Below are 25,331 nucleotides of genomic sequence, written 5' to 3' on the forward strand. Positions count from 1 at the left end.
ATGAATTGCTGAACTTTTATACTGGTGGGACATGTTCCTACAGAGTGAAGAGATATCCACAGATATCCATAATTAACTGTGATTCTCTAGTTAACTTTTCTAAGACTCTTAATAGTAATTTCCAAATTTCATAGGCCTGTGGATGACACACTGCAAACCTCGCATCACTGGGAAGTACCAAATGTAAAGCACAGACTTAGGGGTTAGCAACAGGAAATTGTTGTTAGTGTTACTTTGTCTTACAAAATAACGAAAAACTTCTTTTCAGTTCCTTCATAGACCTTCGCCAGAACTAATTTTGGCCCCACAAGAACTTTAGCTTTCAGAATGCAAATATCATGGTTGGAGGAATACTTACTCCACAAAATGTTGTATTCCTGGAGACATGAAACTGTTTACCCAGTCCAGTATCCTGATTTTCTGCTCTGGATTTGTATAAACCAGAAAAATCTGCAGTAGAACAAGCTGCTAATTGCATCTTGATGGAAAGTCTGCTTTTATGACCACATGGGACTAAGTGATAAGATCTTGTTTATATATACAGCAGGTATGTTTTTTATATAAACCAGGAAGTAGGACAAAGGAAGCACTGATCTTAGATGCTTAGAATCACTTTTAACCTAAGAACAATGCCTTCCAACATTTACTTTGCTTTTAAATACAGGGGTATTACACAGGGGTAATACACCCATATGAGTCCTGTCTTATACAGTGGTGAATCACTATGTATTTTGAATATAAAATTGCCTTGATGTTGAAACTTTTTTTTTCTTTTAGGGGGAGAAAAAAAGTGAAAGCTATAAAATCAAACTTTTTCAAAACATGCAGATTTCCATATGCAGAGTTTCAGGTTTTGGAAATCCACAAAAGATGAGTAAACATATAGCAAAGGTGGTTAACAAGTGGTAATTAATTTTTCTGACAACTTTATATATTCAGTATCCACCTGAAACTACGGCATTGCCCAAGCTGCCATATTTCTGGAAATCCCAAGTGAAGGTACAAATATTTAAAGTGATCATGAATAAAATTCCTGGTTGGAAAGAAAGAGGACTATTCCTGGTTCTTTCAAAAAAGCTTGAGAGTCCTATTTTATAAGTATATGCAAACCCCTGAATTTCATGTGTCTCTGGATCTGTCAAGACTGCAGTTGTTTCTAACATCTGATGCATATACATACAGCAATGTACTTAAGAACCTGTATTTAAATGAACATTAAAGTGAAAAGTCAGGGTTCAGAAGTTAGGAAATCTAAGGCTTAAAAACCTACAATAGAGCTTTTGGTCAGCTCACAGTTTTTGTGCCACTGCCTTATGTTGTGGATTTAAGCCATAACATCTCTAACAGTAGAGTTCAAAGATGCTTTAGGGTGAATAAAGCACATCTACTTCAGATTAGCTTACAGAATTCACTTTCTTCTTGCTCAGCTTAGAACACTAAAATTATAAATAAAAATGGGTAAAATCATCTGTTGGCTTGTTTGATGGCCAAGGTGCAAACTTATATATAGGTTAATTTACTGCCCAGAGCTGATTTACCACATTCGGTGGCACACTCTATTCTGTGCAGACACACAGAGCAGAAGCAAAAGCAGGGATACACTTCGATTCGATCTCTTACCTCCGAGTTGACCAAAGCAGCATCGGCACATGATGCCCGGCCAGGGACGCGTGGAGCAGCGGGGCAAGGGAGGCCAGGAGCAGGGCTGGAGCGGCGGGGCACGGCCGTGCCATGGCTCGGGGAGCGCTCAGGGAGAGCCGGGCACAGGCAGAGCCCGGCCGTGCGCACAGCCGCACTTCCCGCTCGGGCTCTGCAGCCGGACCCAGCCGCGCCGAGGGCTGACGCTGCTCCCCGACAGCAGGGGGACTTCAGAACACCGACTTCCTTCGCCCGAACTTGGGAGTTACTCCTGTTTTTAATACTTTCAGGTTTGTGATTGAAACAGCTCGTAAAAAGCAGTGAAAGCATTGTCAGTTTCCTCTAACCTTCAAGTGCAAGGGAGAGTCATGAAGTCCAAACTCCTGTCCTAAGCAGGCTGATAACACTTATGTAACTTCAAAATGGAGTTTACAGAAAAGTTTTCTGTACTGCACAAAATATATTCTGCAGAACTTCTATCTTCTTCCCCTGCTACATATTATCATGTCCCTCAGCTTAGTTTTTTCACATGTATTGAGATCTGGCGTCACACATTTGGGTGTTGACAGGTTTGAAATCTGCAACAAACTGCAGATTCCAGCAAGAAGGAAGTGAGAGAAAATGGCACGTTCAGAGCCACTGAAACACAGAATTGTTAAGCTATCTTGCACGGAGCAATGCTGCCCCAGAAATCAAAAATATTTTAAGTCAGGGGCAAATTATAATCACTCCAGAATGTGACAGGACTTCAGTATTTCACGACTCATGTGAGAACAAAATAGTCTTAGAGAATTCCTTCATGCCCGGAAGCAAATTGCTCTGGGACGCTTTTTTTGTGGCTGCCAAACACTGAGCAGTTTCTACACCTTGTGACTACATTAGGCAGCAGCAGCCTGGGCACATGTTTGGCTCTGGGCACAAATGCCTCCTCACCATGAGAACAGGATGTTAGAGATCATACATAAAAGAAGTTATGAGCTATGTTAAAATGAGTTGTGTTAAGGGAAAAAAAAAGGAAGCACAGTGAAAACTGTACAAGATGACGGAGAGGTCAGAAGACATGCATGACTAAATCTGAGCACATATAGCCAGATCAGTTAAATCTACTTGTCTTGAATCACAGTATATTGTTATAGTGTGGTTGCCTAATATAAGACAATTTGTTCATCAACTCAATCTGAAATCTGATTTCTCAGAAAAAAAATCATTTTAAGGGTAGCAATAAAACATTGTCATGTTTCTTTTCTTCTCCATGTTACCTTTACATAATGCAGAATTTAACGGTACTTTTTCCTCTTAACCTCAGAGATATATTAGAAATCCCATCTGTTCCCTTTAACAAGCCAGTATGTGTGTTTGTCTTACCTGTACAGACAGCAAACCAGACCTCAAAGACAGAGGTAGAAACAGAACCACCTAGACAGAATAAAGGAATTGCAGGATTTCCAACAAAACTCAATTTTGCAGGACAATATTTGACACAGTAACCAAATCACACACTGTTACAAAAACATCACCCTAAGCCCTACATCAGATGCACAAATAGTCTGCAGATCTGATCACATTCAGAAGAGCCAGCTGGGTTCACAAATCCATGGTTTATTGAATGTAGCTTCTTTGGGATTGCTGGTGACAAAAGCAGCTGCTGCAGAATACATTGCATTAACAATATGACTGCAATCACAAGTTTAATTTCCTGTGTCAATACTCAGCATAACTGATGACCCAAGACTTACCAAAAGGCATCCTTTTTGTGGAGAGTGAGAAAGACAAGCCTGTCAATCTGTCCCTTAAAATTTTATGTCAAATTCTCATCCCTCACTGAGGTACAAAATTAAGGTACATTTTATACCTTAATAACCACTATTGTGCAAAGCACTGTTGGTGGGACTGTGGTCAAACCTTCCACTCTCTGCATTGTATGGAATATTTGCTGGTAGGAGGTATACTTGGTTTGTACAAAACATTTCTGGGCATCAAGTGGAACACAGCCACATGGTTTCTACCCTCACTTCCCGTTCCTCCCCACGGCTGCGGCAACACAAACCACAGGACTCCGCCTGGGTTCCGTCACATCCTGAGCTCTGCCCTCTCTTCAGTGCTGTGTGCTTTCAACACACACCAGTGAGATGCACAGCTGGGGGGTATACTCTGTATTCTGCCTTACAGAAACAATCTTAAATCTTCTTGAAACATAACCAGAGTGTTTTCTCTCAGATTACCATATCACTTATGAACAAACTTTTAACTGAAAACAAACTGACTTTTCCTTTTTAATATTTCCGCACGAACCACAGTTTGGGAACAACTGAAGTGAAAAAAGCTTTGAAAAAAAGGAACAAGAAGAGCCTATTGAGTGGGATTTTAATTTGCTTCACTAAGTAAATTTAGCTCACAAATATATCTGCATATATTTTCTCCTTTTTCTTCACTCCTAAAAATAGTGGGTTTTTGGACACTGATTTGAAGGATGACAGTTACAAGACGCTTATTTTGTGGAAAAGCATGTTCCACATATTAGTCAAGCATCCAACTGACTGTACTTCCAGCACAAATTTTTAACTATTTACACAAAAGTTTTCACAGCGTGACTAAATGGCACTGCCAGGAAAGAGCTACTGGTGGTGGTGAATGGAGTTCACACTGATCTGGCACACAGCCACCAGTGGTGTTCCCCAGGGCTCACTACTGGGGCCAATCCTGATTAATGTCTTTACCAATGACCTGGAGGGGGGGATCTGTTGCCTCAGGATGACAAAAGAGAATGATGTGGGGGAGCATGTCCAGAGAAGGGCAGTGAAGCTAGTGAAGAGTTGAGAGAGACAAGAGAAGACGGCCTCAATTTGCACCAGAAGAGATTCATGTTGGATAATAGGAAAAAATTCTTCACAGAAAGGGTGGTCAAGCTTTGGAAGAAGATGCCCAGGGGAGTGGTGGAGTCACCACACCTGGAGGTATTTAAAAGCCATGTAGGTGTAGAACTTAGAGACACAGTTTAAGGGTGGAGTTGGCAGTGTCAGGTTAATGGTTGGACTCGATCTTAAAGGTCCTTCCAACCTAAATGATTCCAGGATTCCAGAAACCTCCAACACCACATTGCATTGAAATCAATGGACTACTGGCTTTTCACATTTGTTTGAACTATTTCCTTACTTTTTTTTTGAAAGCATCCTTCTGGAGTTGTAAATTACCTTTTTAAAAATATGCTTAAGAAGGAAGGAAAAAAATTTATACAGAGGCAGATTCCTATCTATGTGACTCATTGCCATTCAACCCATAATTTACTTCAAAACTCCTTTTATCACTCTGGGGGAAATTCAGACTTAGCAGCCATTCTTATCTTAAGGCTCAGATGTCAGAAAGCACATAAGCCAGCTGGAATGCTCATGTGCTGCAATTCTACAATTAGTTCAGTACCAAACTACAATCCAGAACTTAAACAAACTAAAATTCTGAATTTAATGCTAATACCAGTGGAAAGGTTCCAATGGTGTTAAAATGTACTTGTCAGCCAGATACTGGTTCTACAATTCATGTCCTGTTGAGGGAGTCAATTCAGTTTTCAGCTGTTTGCTGCCAAATATGTGCTTATTTCTCTTTGTAAATGCTACTGCTTTTTCCTAGGTAGTTTCATCTGTTAGAACAAAAGGCTGGGTCAAATCCACATCTTATTATAGAGGTTTCAAGAAGAACCTTGCAACTTTCTGTTGGATTTTTGGATTTACACCATATGTTTTTCTCTGTACCTATGATCAAACATAAACATTTTTAATTATGGGGAGAATTTACTTCTTCAAAAAATACAAACTCCTCAAAACTAAACATATTTCAAACAGTCCGAAATGTGTATTTCAAATTATGATATTTAAATTATAATACTCAAATTACAATAATTACAATAATTTCAACATCTTGGACACAATTACATGCTGGCAGTTCTTCTATGACCTTCTATATGAGCGACAAAATGTAAAGTTGTTCTGTTGCACAAATGTTTGCAGGGCAAAGTGGCTATATCTGGAAAGCTACATATATTCTATTGTTCTGTAAGAATCCAGGGCTTGAGAGGGTTTCTGCCTTATATGCTTAAGAGAAGAAAAAGAAATTTAATACAGTGCTATAGTATAAATTTTCTAATTAAAGGGTGACAAAGAATTAACAGAATTTGCCCAACAGGAATATTACGCTACAGACAGAATGTTCCAAGCAATGCAGGAATACACAGAAAAATAATCATTGCTCTAAAAACTGAGAATTTACAAAGCTCTTTAACAACATTTTATTTTTTTAAAATGAAGTTACAAAACTTAAAACGCAGTTAAATTAACTGATTGGGACCAAATTATTTTATCCTTAGAAGTTTATTTTGATCTGTTTAATACAATTAGAGTATTGATGAAAAAGTATATATCTTTAAAATCTAGGAATTTAGTTCACTTCTTTACATTCGAGGAACTATTTTTTTGGTAGGAATTTGCATTAGACTGATTGTTACTTCTATGCAAAAATGATGCCATCGCAGGAATCCGAGCAAAGTAGTTTTTTGCCCGGATATGCTTTTGTTCTATTCTGTAAATAAATGGAGCTTCGTAAGTCTGAAAAAAAATTCAAATACCATAAATACAATTAAGATATCTAAAAATATATGTGTTGCTTCATATTTTAGACATTATAAACATTTTGACATATTTTAGACATTATAAATAGTGACCTTTTAATAAACTAAGGCAAATCATTTATTTGTATGTATACATAATGAAATACTTTGTAGTTCTATAGTATTATCTTATGGCCCAGTAGTGAAAATTTTTCCTTGCAAAATATTAGTCGTGTTTTAAAACCAGAGTAACTTTTTTCATCCATTCAAGATAAAGCGTATTTATTTATTTATTTATTTCACGTGAGAACATTTGTACTTACACTTGAAAATTAAATAAAGCAACACTTAGATAGCAACATTTTCAAGGAGAAGACTGTAGGGGCATTCCTTGATAAGAATCAGAGTCGTTATTTTCAACTAATCATGGCAGCAAGTATTTTGCAGCTTTTCAGTCAGCATTTGCATGCAGTGGTGACATTTTCCCAAATTCCTAGTTATTATTAGTAGTTTGGATGACGGAATAAATAACCAGAATATTTAATTGAAAAAACCTTTTGCTATTGCTGTAGTCATCACTTTGAATAATTGCTATTAAATAAAATCACTATGAATAACTGCTATTAAACAAATGGCTTAGGAGGCTTTTTTTGTTTCAGTGAATGAAAAACAATGATTCAACTTACAACATTCTATCTTCGCTTCATTTTCCTTATTTTACACTCTTCATTTCTTTTTTTTTTTTGAAGAAGAAAGTTGAGTCCTCACTACAACTGATTCACATCCACATTTGTTGCAAGAGCTAATGAAAGTACCTCAAGGTTTTTTCATAGGCTTGTGTAGCTTACCTGTTCTGACCTAACTCCCCCACCCACTGAAGCCCTAGACCTGATCAAATTCATGGCATTTCTTTGACTATGACATCCAGACTCATGGCATCAAACCAGAGAAGTGCTCAATCAGGATCTTTGCCCACCATAATGCTAGCAACAAATTTATGGGTGCTGAGGAGCACCACTAGATTCAGATTGTCTGAATAGTCTTCTTGACTCACAGCGAATGAGAGGAGCCAATAAAGGGATTCCCAACTTGAAACTGATTTTATCTTCTAAAGCTAAAGCTCACATAAACGTGTCTGCTTGAAGACAAAAACTGGGCACTCACACAATATAATGGATTGCAGAATTCCTTTTGTCTTTAGAATTCCCTGGTATATTTCATCAATAAAGCAAAACTTTAAAGAGAGCAATTAATTTGCTCTGTTTAGTTTGCTCTTAAGACTTCCAGAAAGAAGAGCAATATATAACAGCTGAAGCTGCATTTTTGATGCACATATATTATGTTAAAAATTGAATTAAGAACACCCAAAACAAAAGAACACTAGGAAACAATGACTGCAGATCACTACTTATATAAATCAATAACCTGGAACTGAAAGGCTTAATAAACCATTATTAAGTGCAGGACAAACACAACTCACAGGATTCTCCTGTGCCTTACAAAACTAAATACCTCAGTGGAGAGGTATTTCATAGACTACCATGTTTAGATATAGAATTTGGGAGGATTTGTGTAAATATCCAGTTTTGATTATGAGTTTAATGCAGTTCTAAGTGGTTTTAATTCAGAAGAGAAATTATGCCTCTATTGCTTAAATGCAAACTATAAGGTTACATTGTAAGGGATACTTAGCTGATATTTATGTAAGAAAGTAGTGACAAATTTTATGATGACAAATGGACAAGTTATAGACATGGAACCATTCTTCTTTTTGATGAGAAATTTAGAAGACGAGAAACTAATGAGGCCAGAGCATGTGCAAGAGCACAGGCACACAATGGTCACAGAATTTATGGTTAGTCTTTAGAATGCTTTTCATCCAGCCTGGTTCTTGTCTGATCTGATCTGAAGGAAGAGAGCATGCATGGCACTGTTCTCAGCAGGCAGCATGGGTGAGGCCGCTCAGCTTCTTGCTTTTCAGGAGGGAGAATTGGGGCAAGAGTTCAGGTACATGGAATGAGATGTACATGCCAGATGCCTTCTGGATTACTGTCCATTCTGCTTAATAGTACTGCAATCATTTAAATAGTCACAATGAGCCAATTTAAACATGGACAAGTGTAATGACTAAATTTGGCCCAATATAATTAGTCACAGGATTCTACTAAAACATAACATAAATATGGTAAAAAATAAAGCCCATTGAAATTTACCTTCTGAAGGTTACACAGCTTAAGATGTGCATCTGCCTCTTCTTTAGTGAGGAGAATAGTGTTCCATGGAGACCACTCATGTTGTTTATCCCACCTGACCATAACCAACTCATACAGGTCACTGCAGGCACTGAGAGCTGACCGGCAGTTCCATATGTTCTCAATTAGGTACTGCATATCTGGAAGCTGAAATAGAAAAGAGGGTTAAAAAGGAAAGAAGCACGTTTCATCCTACAATTATTGAACCCATGTAAAAATACAAATAAATCTTTGGGTTAAAAAAATTCTATGCACATTTCATATGATCACTTGGTTAAAGAGCATCTTGATATACATAAATACTTTTTGCACAGTTGTTGGAACATCTGATTCTTTGACCTGTCAGCTAGACTTCTTTTAGTGTATAGCTTGCAAACCACCTTTTAAAGCACACCTATGCTTCAAGAGCTTAAGGGCTGCTTCTTTATGGTGTGGAACATCACATATCACAGGAAGAAGCTGCAGCTTTTAGGCCATTTCTCAACCTGTCCACAACATACACAAAATAGAGGACATATAGTCAAAGCCACTGCTTACTGTGAGTTGCAGTGCTCTTTCCAACAGTACCTGAACTAAGAAAACAATTTTACTATCATCCTGATAATCAACTTCAGACTTCCTGAGATCTTCCAGTATAAGTCTGTACTTGAAATATGCTTCTCGTTTCCGAGCCTCATTATCAAGCTGGTAACACGAGCGACATCTGCCAATGGTGTGGGAACTTGCAGGAATGGGAAACTCAGAAGGTGGTAAGTACTTTTCACAGCTATGACAGAAGTAAACGTTTTTATAAAGTGTTAAGGGATCTTGTGGAACCTAAAATTTAAAAAAACAAAAAAGTTAATTTACTACAGGGTATCTTTGTATTACTTGTATGTTACTCAAACACCGTCAGGATAAGTCTTCCATATCTTCGTGCAAGTATTTTAATATGTAAAAACTAGAAGTATTTACTTAAAAATACCCAATAAAGTGTTGTGATTGTTCTTGGATAGGATACCAAGAGTAACTGTATCTTCTTACTGCATTTGCTAAAACCAGTTATATAAATCAGTCAATTCATTTTTAAGCTATATGAAGATCCTAAAATTTATGTTCCAGTGCTCTTCCTGGTGCTTTTATGTATGCAGATTGTCAATTATTCTGGAGAGATGACAACACAGAGAAAACAGAAACTAAATTCTCCACATTTGATTTTTCATGTAGAATCTGCCCTTTATAGTAAAGATAAAACCCTGAGATTATGGGCATATTAATATTTTGGCATAAGAATACAAAATCATCAGACCCACATGTCCAGAAAAAAAACAAGGGAAGACAATAGACTAAACTTGATGGTGACCTCCTCATCCCCACATTCCTTCATGGGTTCTGGAAAGAATGCAATGTGGTCTGTGCAGACAGACCGAGTCAGTAACTGGATAGCTTGAGCAGTCTGATAATCTTCAGTCTCTGCTAATAAACCTAGCGTAACATTAACTGCTAGTTGGTTCTAAATCTAACATCTGCACCTACATCTGACAGATCCTCTACTCCTGAGATAACATTGACCACTGTATGAGCAATGCTCTTCTGATAGATGCAAAACAGACATTGCTACTTAGAGCAGCAACATATGATAGTGAATAATATTTTTATTTGTAATATATAGTCAGAAAAGGAAAACACTCACACAAAACTAACTACATCTTCTTCACACACAGTAGCAACTGATTCTGCAACAGAAGCCTGGAACAGTTTTTGCTCAGGTGCAAGCTCACTAGACATTGACATGGGCTATGCTGTTCCTTTCTGGATGCCCAGCATGCTGCCTCTTGACCAGTAGAAAAAACACAACTTCCTCTCTTATTGATACTGCTTTGCTATTACATCTTGCTGATACCATCCCATGAGATCTACCATTTACAGCTTTCAGATGTTTTATTTCAGACACAAGAGTTCCTGGGCTCTCAGTGCTGCCAGCCACTTATCAGGGGCTTATGACCATGTCTATGCTCCATGCTTCCTAATAGGACAATATAAATTTATTTGTGTGAAACCTATGTACTTGCTACATTTTACTTCCTGAGGAACTCCCCCACGAATTCTACAGCAAAATAAAAAATAAAAAAGCTTTCAATAATTTCCATCCCCCTTGTCTTTAGTTCAATGGCCACTATGTGAGGCTGCAAAATAAGAATAATACCTTAATTAACCCAGCAACTTGAGGGTTAAACTCTGGAGTTTTGATATACTGGAGAAATAATGTACAAATTCTTTTCCTCAGTCCTTCCAAGTTGCATTCTTTCACCTCTCTTGACATAAGATCAATTTCCCTGTCAATTAATGCCACTATTTCCTCGGTTAATTTACATTCATGTTCCTGGGAAAAAAAAAGAGAGAAAAAGGAAAATAAACTGCACAACAGTAAAGAAGCAAACAAACAAAATCATTCAACAAGACATGAAAGCAACCTATGGAATCTATGGACATTACCATTCATACCTCTGTAAGTTCACATAAGAACATGTTCACAGAAGAACTCGTTAGTCTCTCAGGGAAAAAAAATCTCCAGGGAAACAACTGTAGAACTACAAAAGTGAGAATGCTTACAGATTCTGTTTTAAAGAGCCTGTATATGTATACCAAAGTTCTGAGGATCTGTAAGCCTGGAAGCACTAAAATATGCTTAGCAGAGGTACTCAACAAGTGCAAAATTTTAAGTCTTCAAAAGTCCAAAGAAATATTTCCCTAAGAAGCTTCCTTCAGCTGTGAGATTGGAGGTGTAATATGGATGGGTTTAAAAAAAATGCCACAAGAAAACCCAAAAAATCCACCACACAAGAGGCATGGGGAACTTTGCCTGAAAATTAGTCACTTCAATATTTCCAGTGCTTGGCAGGAGATTCTCCAGAGAGAGACATAAGAGGTGAATGAGTTCAGGGATTTCTCAGGTAAAAGAGAGTGCTAATTTACAGAAATTCACTTGTTCACCACAGCAATATTGACTTGTGTTAAGATGGGCAAGAGTTCATAAACCAGAAGTGTTCTCAATGCCATAGTGACTTTAAATCAAATACTGGCACTACTAAAACAAACAGCAAGATGCTTGTTTGTTTTAATAAGACCAGGAAGCAGCATTCTATTCTAGGCTGATGTCAACAGCATCATCCTGAAAGGACCTTGAAACTCATTCTTTTTGTACATGAATAAATAAATAAAACCAATATGAAAGACTAAAAAAAAATGCAATCAGCTTCTAATTCATTGGGAACACTAGCAGCAACAGTGGCAGCAGGGAGTGGGGGGCAAAGAGAAGAAGAAAAAAATCGGTATTTGCTACCCATAAAATTGGTAATCCAAACCAATAGATAGATAAGGTTCTAAACAGATATTTCAAAGAACTGAGAAAAAATAAATGGTAGTTGCCACATATATCACTGCCACGGTTCTCATAAGGTTGATAATAAGTAGGAAACAAAACTTTGTACTAAAATTGTATTATGTATTAATATACAAGAAGTCTAAAACCATGGGGTTAAAATTCTAACACAACCTGAAGATAAATATGCACATGATAAAGTGAAATATGAATTTAGAGTGTATCTGGAATTTAAATTACACTCACACACCAGGCAGTACATGAGGGTCTCTAGCTCACCATCATGGCACTTGTCTGCCAGCAGCAGCACTGCTAATGTGTCAACATAATTAAGTGACAGCACCTTTGGAAAGTACAGCTTCAAGCTAAACATAAACAGAAAACTAAACCTTACCTTCACTGTCCATTTGAGTGTTAACAGCACAGATATTCTCTCATCTTTTGGGATGTCCTTTGTGCTAATGCTGCGGTAGATTTCAAGTAGTTCTTTGCCACGGAGCGAGTTCTGTGTATCCATTTCAGTGATTTTTCCATCAAATGCTTTCCACCTCCTAGGTTGTGCACACTTCAGAAACAATTTGTAGAACTCTGAGCTATTAAAATCTGACCACCAGCTGAACAATCGCATTTTGTTACATCAAGTTTTATCAGAGCAAAGAGGGACTTAATGCTTAACTATTGTAAAAAGCTAATTCTATTGCTGATATTGATACAGCACCTCTTCCACCAAAGCAAGCATTCAATTGCACACTTCATTTAAAGCAGCAGGTCATGACAATTTCAACTTACAGGATATTAAAAGCAAATAATATTCTCCTACAGGGATATGCTCTACTTCTTTAAAGTGAATTTACTGACAGTAGTGTTAGAATATATTTGTTCTGTATTTCACTTTGCAGTCATAAATCCCATCAAACTATCAGTAAAAATCAATGGGTCTGTTGACTGTGTAAAGATTGAAAATTTAAGACCTTAAAGTCTACTGCTGTAAAAAATATCTCCAGGGAACTCTTCTATTTATACTAGTTGCAGAGAAGGATAGAAGGAATACAGTTTGTTAGAGCTAGGGCAAGGTATGTGTTTACAGTTTACCAGACACTTCACCTAGCTTCTTGTTTGCTAACATAACCACATGCCATATGCCTTATGCTTCAATTATCTCTTTGCACATCTTTAACTTTTATAGACAGTAAGAAGTTCCATGATGCCACCTGCCCCACAAGGTCTGAAAAGTACAACCATTTTCTTCATTTTCTTCTTTCCAGAAGATGAGTTTTGGTTACAAATAACACTGTTACATAAAGAGACAGGTGTAGAATTCTGATAGAAAAAGAGTTTTCAAAAGCCTCTCCCATCATTACTAACTCCATTTCCTTTTCTTAATGGGGAGAGGTACTTGAAACCTCTTTCTGTTTCAATTATTCTCTTTCACTATATTTGGAACTTAAGTACTCACTAACACTCACAAAGTTCACCTTGCAGTCTCAGTGTGACCTAGCAACAGGAACACTTTATGCAGTATTCACATGCCTAGTAGTTTTCTGGACATGACCCCAGCATTGACACAATCATTATTTTGATAAAATAGACTTGATATGGTGATAAGTAATAAAAATATCAAGAATATTAGATAGCTAGAAGAGATATGATTAGCTATCACCACAATCAAAACTTATCCTCACTTTTAAATAAATAGTTAGGTAAGGAAAAGAAAGAAAAAATAATTTTAGAAAGGATTTAACATCAAATTAATGACACCTAATTACATTATCAGTGGGGGTAGAAATCTAATTCAAAGGAAATATTGTTAACCAGGGATCACATTTCACAGCCAAACTAAGAAATGCAATAGCAAAACCAGACATTAGCTAAAAAAAAACCGAAACAACCAACCAACTCTTAATTACTTGGTGAAATCTTTGAATTTCTGCAAAACTAGAGCAAGGCAATTTTTTCTCTGTCATATATAGGGAGCATTCTATTGTATGTTTATTTTGTTTCACTATCTTTGTACAATACTAGAAATTCTTAAAAAAACCCTAAAACAAAACCAAAACTCCACACTTTGCAAACAATGAAATTCAGACCAGCTTAGAAGGTCTATCATGCTGACAATCCTTTGTATGTTAGACTGGGACAAATCACTCTTTTCCACATAGTAGTTAATTCAGTACCTACATTTGATCCTCTTCAAGGAAATCACAATAACAGAGAAAGGTCATTTGCTAATGCTAGAAAGAATCAATGGTCAGAGTAGACCCTAAGAAATAATCACTAAAATTAGATTTTTCTGGTAATTTGCAAACCCAATATGTGCAAGTAGACTTGGTAACCCACTCTTCAAATGACCCTTAATACAGACCAATTCTGTTAGTACAATTATTTCTTCAAAAATAAATCTGTAACTTCTTTATTTTTTCTTACTACCTTATCATATCTGGGTATTACATAAAAAAATTTAAATGTAAAAAAAAATATGCAGCCTTTTACTGAAAAAAGAAAGAATCACAAGTTCTCTGGTTTCAGGATTATTTTTCTGTACTCCAGACTGACAGGAGAAAAACCAAAACTTTGAGATCTTCTGCCAGCTTTCTCTTGCCTTTTAGTCTGCTGGCAGTGCCGTGGAATTTACAATAATCCTGTTACCTGTATTACTACAACTACACTCTGCTGCCAATGTATGAAAGCAGAAGAAGCGCCTGAGGAGAGAAACACACCACCACAGAGAGAGAGAAAAAGGTAAGTATAATAAAAAAAATCCATAGGATGTGTGCAGAAATAGTACAAAGCATGAAAGGTTTGAACTGAGCGACAGTTAATAGCTACACAAATTTCTTTAAGTCAATATGATTGCTGTACAAAAGCTTAATCAAATACTTCTTCTCCACAGTACAAATGCTGAAGAAGAAGGAGTTCAGCATAAAGAACCCCCTAGAACATAGGGCACACACAACCAGTAGCAACCTTCATAAGGGCACACATGCCTGTGGAGGTACATGCTTAAAGTAGCAAAGAAGGGAACAAAGGTTTCCATGGAGAAGCAACTTTCATGCCACATTGGCTATTGCAGCTTGCAGTCTTCAGATGTGAAAGACATTATTGCAGCTTTAACTGGCAAGTGTCCAGATCAACATTACCAGCTCGAAGTTCAAGAAAAAAACAAATAATCCCTAATCAAGCACTCAAAAATAAATTTCATACTGTAATTTAAAGTGCTTAAATTGCACTGTTACAGTCATAGCAAACCATCTATCTAATTTTGAGATTTACAAAATTATGTTTATCTTTTTTTAAAATGCAAAAAGTGTTACTTTTTCTCCCTCTGAGTTAGAACTAGCTAACAACAGTTTAGAGCAACACTCAAAATCCTACAGCTGACATGATAAAAAACATGAAACATTGCACTAGTTCAGAAGCTCAATAAATTTTAAAACTATAAAGATTACAGTCCCTTTCATGAAAAACATAATTTATACATTTAAAGTAGGAATAAATAAATTATTTAACTGCTTCAGGAAAAGCAGTCCTTCCACTTGTCTTTCCACTGTTTGGAGAGACAAAATATCGGTTGTCTCTGATGTGACTCCTGATTCTCCAAACATCAACTGTCACTAAGAGTTCTTGTGCTGAAGAATGTTTTGCTTCTGATTCTAGATGTAAAAAAACTGTACAGCTTGTCAGAATATGTGCTGGAAGCAATCTGTACAGGTAGGACACTGGAAATCAGTCCTTATGGAAAAGTTACAACAGAGTCAGTTAAAAGAGAAATATATTTGCTTTGACTGTTCCAGGCTTCTTTTTCTAAGAAGGTAACAGAACAGATTGTAAGTAGAAGAAGCAAACATTAAACATAGAAATGATTCGAGGCTCTGAAAATAATCCTAATTATTTGGTTTTCTGTTTTTTTTCCATTCTTAAAAAGCAGTAAGACAGAAAACAGTCATACCACAGCATTAATGTGGTAATAGTTCCACCAACATGTCAGATAAGCAACTTGTTCATAATGAGAAATTTAATACATTTTATCAAATCACATTTAGAGTACAGTTCCCCAGGATCAGTAATAAAAAGAATGAAAAAACGTCTCTTTTGGACAAACCCACCATTTTTACTTTTGAACACTCAATAATCAAAATTTTAAAATAATAAAAATAAAAAAATTAGATAGCTAAAAATAATTTCTGTTGCAGTACTTCTTTTCATAATCATGTTATATACTTTGAAAATAACCTATTGCTTTTTTCCAGTGGCTGGACATCTACCTAAAAGGGCAAGGGTTTTTTGTATTTTACATTAAGATACCACTGAATTTAATGCCGTTTTAAATCATCTTTGTGAATGAAAGAATTTTTTCAAAATAAAGATTGAAGAACACTTCCCTTAAATATCATCCCCAAGATTATACAAGAATGAAATCTCAAGTAAAGTTGTAATGGAACTAAAGTCAGTGATTTAATAACTGAATTCAACATCAGATTCAAACTCTTCTTTACAGGGAAACAGAATAAATGCTTTCTTTAAAGACAGATATATGTTGACCAGAGGCCTATACTCATTTGGGAAATTAATGACAAATTTACTTCCTGAAGGACAAATATTTATATTATTATAATTAATTATATGTATTGTTTATATTTTTATAGTTAACAGGGTTAATGATCCACTGTTCAGCCTTCAATTGGTCTGGCAGCTATGAAATTCTCAGCTTGGAAAAAAGAAATTTACTGAATTGTATTGTCATGAATAACCACATAATTTGGATATTTATAATATTTGCATTCACATGATTAACTGTTAAAAACTACAAAAGGTACTTTTTGTACTTTGCAGGCGTATTTTCTGTTCCTGTACTTTGATATTCTTTATGATCAGAGTAATTACTGACCTTACCCAGAAAGTGCAGAATTGCTTTTTGTTGGTTCTCCAGATTGGCACTTAGTTTGTGCATCCCAATGCAAGCAATGAGCTCTGTCTCCTCTTCCAGAAGTGCACACAGTGCTGCCTTTCTTTTACCTCCAGTAAGAGTTCTGTTAATTCGCTCAGTCTCCTCCTGCATCCATACTGCAGATACAAATATTTTTACAAGATGCTTTCCAGCAAAACTTCTGCTTTCATATTTAAGAAACAACATAATTGACTTTTCTTTCAATATTCACTAAAACCCAGTTGGCATTTTAGGGAATTGATGTTATAGCTATTTTCAATACATGCAAGATGGCCTAGAAATGAATGTAAATTATACAGATGTTCTGTGAGAGTATGTGTGTGTACATCAATTCCAGACTGCCAATGTGCACTCCAAACTCAAACATGAGTAGGAGAAAAAGAATCTGTATGTGAGAAAAAGAATTTAGCTCCTGTGGAAATGTATGATGAAATGGCTGCATCTTACTGTGGTACCACTAGTACTCAGTACTGAGAATATTACTGCTTCTCCCTGCATAAATGTGTAAAATCTAAAGAAGCTTGAAGTCCTCCAAAACTGAGATAAAACTTGACTGACAGTCACATTTAGCACTTCAGGTTTTACACTGGGTATTGCAGTGGCATCACCTTTTGCCACCAAGGCAGATGAGAACACATCAATAACTCGATTGCTTTACTCTCCCTTTCCTTTTCTATAACACAACCCTCCAATGTGGGTGAAAGTGGCCACAGAAGAAGCCACAGGATGGTGATGACAGCTGCTCATGGATCAGTACATATCCCATAACAATTCCTGGCTTCTCTGAAGAGTCTGATCTAGTTCAAATACCTCTAGAGTTTTGTAGGGAATTTTGTAAGATCCAAAACTTCAACATTCCTGAAGAATACCTCAAAGTGTTATCATCCCAGAACAGTTACACAAAAGCAAAACCCAGCATAAAAGAAAACCATTCAATATGTGATGCACTGAAAAAGCCTGTAACATCCTGGATCAGGTAAGATTAGAGGCAGGAGGAGGGAAAGGAGGAAGGCTTATTTTCTGCCTGTGGCTTGTTATCTACAACACCTTATGCTTTCCATTTTTAAATATTTCAATTCATTTCCTTAAGGCTCTCCAAGCTGTAATATGACAGCTGTCTGCCAAGTTCTGAGAACCCAAAGATAAATATTTTAAATACAGCCAATTCACCAAACAACAGCATTATATAGAATTATTTACATGAAGTTTTATTATGCCTTAAGGGGGCAGCAACTTCTAAGGTGGAGCTAATAAACACAGTATGCAATTTTATACTTTCAGAAATGAAGAAGCTGTCACTCACCATTGATACTCACCTCTTGATTCCCCATTTACCTGCAACCAAGTTAAAACACTCCTCTTAGATTATCTGTTCTGCAGATTATCTATCTGCAGAGATTTTACTCATTGCAATTTTTACTCCACTGTTTATAAAGTAAAATAGTTCATACTTCTCAAATAAATAATAAATGCCTATGCAGACATGCTGAATATATAGATAGACCTCATTTGCACTATATAGTCAACAGGCAAGTTCTTCTACCACCAGGAATTGCTTGTACTGGCTGACCCTGTAATAGCAACCCTGCTGTGATTGCAGCAATAACCTTCACAGATCCCTGGAGGACAATAGTCTCATTCTATTACTGTGACAATGATTTAGCTTGTGTAAATTGTTGGCACTATCAGAATGCAAAATTGTTGCAGATGCAGGTAGGAAAAAAACCCCAAGTTCCTAAAATCATTAAGCTCTATTAAAATGAAGAGCATGACTGCAAACCTCCATGTAGAGAAGCCACTAGTCAATACCAGTTAACAAAAACTAAACAGTGAGATTGATACCAGACCATTATTTTTAATAAAATAGTAAAAAAAAACCCCATTTCAAATACTGGAATTTGTTCTGTTCTGAAGTTGCACATGTTTTTTTCAGGTTGACTAGATATGAAATTCCTGAACATGCTTGGCTGAAACTTTTATTATTTGTGAATCCAAAGTCATTCAATTAAGCAAGAGACACTTGCATAACCATAAGTTTCAAATCTAAAAATATCATGAAGATCAGCACTCTTCCATAACTTCAACAGAACTTAGTTGCTTCTACTGCAAGTAAGACTTTTCACACTTAAAAAAAAAAATCAGATGTGAAATAGTAAGACTTCTCATAAGTGGCAAGGAAAAAAGTCCTATTTGAGTACCTTGGCTTTTGATTACTTAGTCAGATACAACTTGAAAAGGGCTTGATTCTCGGGAAGTGAAAAGCAAACCATTTATACAGAAAAAGGGGAGGGGCAGACAACCTCAAACAAGCCACAAATCTCATGAAGATACCATTCCAATAACTGCAAAGCTCAAGACAAGCAATAATTTTTACATTTGTCACGAACAGTGACATTTATAAATCATTTATTACTTCAGACAAAGCCACACAAAGTATGACAGCACTAAAAGATTAGTGTATAACTTGGGAATTTTTGAATCGTGATCCTAAGCTCTATGAATAACACATGCCACAAATTTATGCTCAGTTTACCACTGAAGAAAGAGCTGAGATGATTTAAGGTAGGGCAGGTGGCCTTGCAATGAAGTAGGTCATCTCTTAGGTCAGGTCTGCTACAGGGACAATACTCAAACTGGCAAAGAGCTAGACCATAAAGCACTGTAGCTGACATAACATAAGAATTGTTACAAGTCACAGTGCAAATCTCTGGCTTTAAAAGAGACATTGTAAAAAACCAAAATTTGTCTTGTAGCAGCATATAATGAAACTGCAAGTGCACAGCTTTGACTGTTTTTGTTTTCCCAAAGGAAATGCTTTAAGTTTTTTGTTCTATTTGCACCATTACATTCTTGTAAGGTTTTATGTCAATTATCTGCAGTATTCACATTATTTTTCTGAAGAAGTTTAGAGGTGCTTGCCTGTATTAAACATCATCTACTCCAAGAACAGAAAATGTATGACTTTCAGAATATCCTGCAGAACTCCCAGGAAATTTTTAAAATGTTGACAACACAGTTTTATGAAACATGGAATGAACTGGGAAGGAGAAAAAGCATCAGTAGAGGACAACTAAGACAAAAGGAACAACTTCTGTCATATGTTGTAAAATTCTGTACAAAAATTCTTCAGCATCTTAAATGTAGAGTGAAAGATAAAAGCAACTCTGATCTAAAAAAAACACCCTTTTGTTCTTCTAGCTGACCTTAACTTTAGACATAAATAAAAAATGTTAATAAAACTGCCAAAGAGCACTATTCCATAAGCCAGTTATTTCTAAAAAAAGGTGTATTGGTTTTGGCAGCAGTAGAGTTAATTTTTAGTCACAGCAGCTTGTAAGGCACTGGATGTTGATAACACAGGGATGGTTAGTTATTGCTGAGCAGTGCTTACAGAGCATCAAGGCCTTCTTCCTGTTTCTAGTAATACATGAAAGTAAAATAATTATTTTACAATGAAAAAGACTCCACTGTCAAGCAGAAAAAAAATCTATAAAAACATGTAAAAACCCTAAGTTTGTTTTAAACAAACTGTACTGTTTTGTTGCTTTAAGGATATCCCTTTAAGAAAACTTACATTCCAAGTCATGGTACAGTAACTCAAAGTCTTCTCTTGTTTTAGGGTTCAGTTTTTTCTTATACTCCCTCCTCAATTTTTCTTCTTTCTCCCATTTTTTCTGTAATTCTTCTTGTGCCTCCCGTGCCAGCCTTAACCTCCTTTGTTCCTTCATATTTTGTACTAAATATGCAGCATGCCAACGACGGAAATACTTCTGTATTACTATTACCTATATGTGATACAATACCAAAGAATCGTGAATTTAAAATAAAACAACATAGTATTTTGAAATGTAGTATTATTTCTTAACTCTTCTTTTCTCCAGCTCCCTAACCACATTTTCTAATATTTTTCTTGTACCGAAACTAACTTAAATGTTACAAAATCAGTCATGTACTATTAGTTTAAGCACTAGTATGATTACTCAGTTAGGTAACTGCAGGAATTTAACCAGTGAGTACAGTGGATAAAATAGGTTCAAATAATCAAATCAAAATATAAACTACATTTAAATATCTATTTTTCTTTTTCAAGTCTCCCCTTAAAAGTGTATTTTGCCACGCACTGTTTTTATTCTTTTCCTTATCTTACTGCCAATTTACAGAGTGGAAATGTGGACACATTTGCAAAATTTCTTTTAAATTTCTAGTTACAAAAATCAACACATAGACCCAATATCAACTGCATTTTATTTGTGAAAAATAATGAAAGTGAAATTACTAATGCTGTTATGACAGAAATGACAAAAGAAAATTAAATCATCGACCTTCCCAAGCTGTGGCTATTGAGGACTCAGGAAATGTCTACGAGAAGGTAAGGGAGGATACTGCACAAGCCTCACCTTCATCTGGCTGAGTTAGCACTTGCACAAAACAGTTCAGTCAGATCAATGCCATGAGGTACCAAGCATTGTTCAGCATCAAAAGCTATCAAGCACAAAATCACACTAATACAGTCACACTGTCTCTGGTAATATCTTAATCTAAAACTTCTCTTGAATATGTCTTCAAACAGTATTTCAATATGAACCTATACTGCACTGGGCAAATCCATCAAGGTGAACCAACACCAAGCTGACATCTCTCTACTGTGCATAATCAATTACCTACAGACACATTACAGATTTCCATAAGGGTCACTAAAGATCACAGTAAAACATATTGGTAGTCCTGAGGAAATTACTCCCTACTTGGGTTCCACTTCTACAAGATGCACATTGCCATCAGCTAAAGCTGACCAATTTAAGAAGTTCTTACTCTCACAGACATATTTTATGAAAAATCCTTTCGTTAGGATCCTTTCTCCTGAGAAGCTGAGAGGCCTCAGAAACGAAATGTAAACAATAATTATCTGCTGCTGTGGAATGCAACAGATGCCTCTTTGATTGGTCTCATGTGGTTGTTTTTAATTAATGGCCAATCACAGTCCAGGTGTCTCAGACTCTCTGGTCAGTCACAAGATTTTATTATCATCCATTCCTTTCTATTCCTATCAAGCCTTCTGATTAAATATTTTCTTCTATTCTTTAGTGTAGTTTTAATATATCATTTTCTTTTAATATAATATATATCATAAAATAATAAATCAGCCTTCTGAAACATGGAGTCAAGATTCTCTTTTCTCTCGTCCTGGGACCCCTGCGAACACAGCCACATTTACAAGAAAACTTCTGCCCAGAAAACTTCAAAGATCTTGCCGACCATGTCAATACAATTACCAATACAATTATTCTACTTAGACATTTGGGGAATCAACTGTTTCTCCATTCAGTTGGATTCAGACTGTCTATTTTCAGCAATCAAATTAATAACTAGAGCGTTTACAAAGCAGGGCCTCATCTAACACAATTTAGGGCAGACCTGAGTTAGATGTGCACAGAACACATGGTTTCCAAAAAGCAGACTGGAAGGCCTAAATGGCATCCTCTGCACAATGACTATGCAGAATCTGTAATGTGACTTGCCTTCATGAGGCAACTCAGTGCACCAGAAAACCCCACAGACCCACTGCCTGTGTTTGAACAGCCCATTTTAACTTTAGTGTCAAACCAGGGAGCTTGAACAGAATCCAAAATGGATCAGCTTGCCCAAGGTAACCTACTAAGTCTGATAAAAAAAACCCAACCAAACAGACAAAGAAAAATAGATTGCTCTCAAACAATAGATTGTTCTCAAAACTCAAATGCAGATCTCCTAAATCCTAACCCAATACTGCATTTATTTCAGGCCATATATTAAGCATGTATCTTAGGTTACTCCAAAGAGATTATGAGAATGTTGTAAGAACAAGCCTGTTTTAATCCTTAATGCTCTACAAGGAAACTTAACTGTCACTGCGAGACAGAAAACAATAATTTCAGAATTCTTAATATTTAAGAGATCGCAAGGTATCAACTGTCACTAAAACCCCAGAGCAAACATGCACTTCCCCTGTATCTGAAAGATTACAAAAGATGAGCATAAGAAGACATTTTACAGTTCACTTTTAAATTCTGTCTTTGAACACTCTGAACACTCATTAAATATTCAGATAACCTTCACTATTCATTATTTTACAGATAGTTTCAAACAGGTAAGGACTTACTGCTTCAACTCTACGTTTATGGTATTCCTCTGCTGTAAAATACTTTCCAGGAGTTATTAGTTTGTCAGTCATGTTTGATACATAAAGGCCAGTTTTAGTCATCTGTGTCGATGTTGTATTTCTTGTTTGTTGTCGCGTATTTTTTTCCACGGCCGTCTGGGGAAAAAATGCATGTCAGATTAGAAGCAAATACACAGAGATCTTTTTTTCCTCATTACAATAAGTGGCAAAATTAGCTATTTGCAATAAAAATCACAAGAATAATGATATTTATCTATCAAAAACTTTCATTTGCACATTTATCTCAGATTTACTTCCTCTTTCTTATCAGAAATAGTGCCAGCATTCTATTCAATTTGGCAAAAACAACATTCTAAAAGGACATTACAAAGCTTTTACCTGTGTTCCCCTAGAAAATAACTGAATTCCTTTGTCAGGTCGTTTTTTGGGTTTTGTTTGTGATCCTGCATTATGAAATTCCACTCCTGTTGACATGTTCCTAAATCCACCCAGAAAAGGTTTATTATAGGTAGGTCTTTCAACTTTTACAACTACTTCTTGAAATGAATTTGAACCTGTTAAAATGGAAGTTCCAAAATATAAATATTGCTTATTTCAGCAACACATCTGATTAGACCATATTTATATATGTATTAACAAATGTGCAAAAGCAGCATTTACCTGTTTCTACTCTGACAGTTATGACATCAGGCATGTGGTAATCCTGTTGAATGACTTCTCCAGGGAAATATTCCTGATTCTCAAAATTAGGCCAAGTCTTCCTAGGTGTTCCATTATCCTTAATCATGCTTACTAAAAATAAAACCAAAATTCCTGAGAATTTTGTTTTGAGAAGCTTCCTGAGAAGCTTCTCAAAACAAACAAATAACTCTTTCCACTTTACCCCAGGATGATTTTATTGTAACACTGCAACACAGCATAACTATCGTTTTTTCAGCTAAAAGACAGTCTATTTGAAAGCTGAAATAGTATTATCATATAATCTTAAAGGTGGTATCTAATGTAATACTGCCACCACATAAAGATATTCCTAGCCAGCTTCTCAGAATGAGAGCAGATGAATGCAACTTAGCCAAGAGGAAAGTAGTCAGCAAGTCCATACGAGGAATTGTTATTCACTGTGCTCAGCTGCTGAACAGGATATGCTGTGTTCTGCTCTGAAGAACCAAGAAAATGGGGTCCTGTATTAGGAAGTGACTGAAGACATCCAGAACACTGAAGAACAGGTGTAGGAAATGATGGAGTATTTGGGAGACTGCAGGAGAAAGACATGGATAAAGAAAGGTGGCAGGCAAGTTACAGGGGAATCTAAGAAAGGTAAAATAGTAAGGTGATTTCTATAATGTTGGCTAGACTGGTAATTTAAATGCATATACAAAATATGTATACATACGCATACATATTTCTGGAAATAAGGATCATTCTATAAAATGCCATGTAGAAATGACTACTACAGTTTGAGATAAAGAATACATTCGTTACCTTTGGAGTATGTTTCAAATGAGAATTTAAAAAGTTACTGCAGGACCAAATCTCGGCAAGCATAAACAGAATGAGGGTGTGTGGGAGTGCAAGAAGCTATAACCAAGTTGAAGAAAAAATCTCTTTAAACCATTAATACCCAACATTTAGCTACTTCTTTACCTGTCATTGTCCCCTTTTCTGTACTCTCTGGTAGTACTGAATTTTGAGAAGGAGACTGCTGGTTCCAGCCCCTCTCTGACTGTGCAGTGCCTGCAGGTTCTGGAAGCAGAGGCTTCTCTGCTGGGTCCCCAGCCTCTCCGACTGCTTTTCCTTGTGAGGATGCAGGTGATTGCTCTCCACCTGATCCTTCTGATGTAACAACTTCAAAGCCATCTGATGCACCTTCCATTTCTTAAAGCATCAGTTGCATGCTTTTAACCTTCCTGCAACAATAATCACAGGATCTATTATAAATTGTATACTGGCACATTTCTACTACCAGAATTATGGGTAATTTACTGTCCTGAAAAGCTTTCCTGTATCTAATTCCAAAAGGCCTATTGAGAACAGCACGAAATCTTTGCTTCCACCAAACAGAAAGCACTTGTGGCTGGTGTTTACCGAATGTAACACTCCAAGGCAGGTAGCCGGCACCTTGTAGTTCTTTTTACCTCTCGTTCTCTGCCTACAGAACAAGATGGTCCAAACGGTCATTACCCAGAGACAGCCTATCTTTACGGTTTTCCGAGCGCACCTTTACGGTTTTCCGAGTTGCCACCGAAATGATACGGGCTGGAAGAGTCCTAAGCCCATATTACTCAACATAGAACCACAACCAAACCCGCAGGATCCGGGACGCAGCAGCTCCCGGCGGGAGCCCGGGGATGCCAAACCGCCAGAAATGAGCAGAAATC

The 25,331-nt window shown here is 36.5% G+C and overlaps 2 protein-coding genes across 3 annotated transcripts in view; both read right to left on the minus strand.

Annotated features, from left to right (window-relative positions):
* Window positions 1–1,821, minus strand: part of ATP6AP1 (ATPase H+ transporting accessory protein 1) — a 50,146-nt gene extending 48,325 nt beyond the window's left edge. The window contains exon 1 of the mRNA XM_005420937.2: window positions 1,621–1,821. Within this exon, the coding sequence (XP_005420994.1) occupies window positions 1,621–1,733 (113 nt within the window). The 5' untranslated portion in view covers window positions 1,734–1,821. The remainder of the gene's footprint in view (window positions 1–1,620) is intronic.
* A 3,780-nt stretch (window positions 1,822–5,601) lies between these two features.
* IQUB (IQ motif and ubiquitin domain containing) lies at window positions 5,602–24,864 on the minus strand. Of its 2 annotated transcripts, none has more exons than XM_031056920.1 (11): window positions 24,598–24,864; window positions 23,614–23,745; window positions 23,332–23,507; window positions 22,933–23,088; window positions 20,368–20,578; window positions 16,734–16,909; window positions 12,243–12,413; window positions 10,673–10,849; window positions 9,055–9,303; window positions 8,449–8,634; window positions 5,602–6,233 (listed from the first exon to the last, which is right to left on the minus strand). In XM_031056920.1, the coding sequence occupies exons 1-11, from the start codon at window positions 24,824–24,826 to the stop codon at window positions 6,072–6,074; spliced, it is 2,025 nt and encodes a 674-aa protein (XP_030912780.1). In that variant the 5' UTR covers window positions 24,827–24,864; the 3' UTR covers window positions 5,602–6,071. The 2 variants fall into 2 exon arrangements, with proteins under 2 accessions (XP_030912780.1, XP_030912781.1); XM_031056921.1 differs by lacking the exon at window positions 5,602–6,233 and adding an exon at window positions 7,953–8,306.
* Window positions 24,865–25,331: the final 467 nt, after the last annotated feature.

Source organism: Geospiza fortis, unplaced genomic scaffold (genome assembly GCF_000277835.1).
Source record: "Geospiza fortis unplaced genomic scaffold, GeoFor_1.0 scaffold195, whole genome shotgun sequence".
Lineage (NCBI taxonomy): Eukaryota > Metazoa > Chordata > Aves > Passeriformes > Thraupidae > Geospiza > Geospiza fortis.

Coding starts and splice junctions, on each gene's coding strand:
- IQUB (XM_031056920.1), bottom strand. CDS start 24,826: ATGGAAGGTGCATCAGATGGCTTTGAAGTTGTTACATCAGAAGGATCA. Junction 10,850..12,242: donor CACTCAAATGGACAGTGAAG/GTAAGGTTTAGT, acceptor TTTTTTTCCCAG/GAACATGAATGTAAATTAAC. Junction 9,304..10,672: donor AAGTTGCTGGGTTAATTAAG/GTATTATTCTTA, acceptor TTTAAATTTTAG/GTTCCACAAGATCCCTTAAC.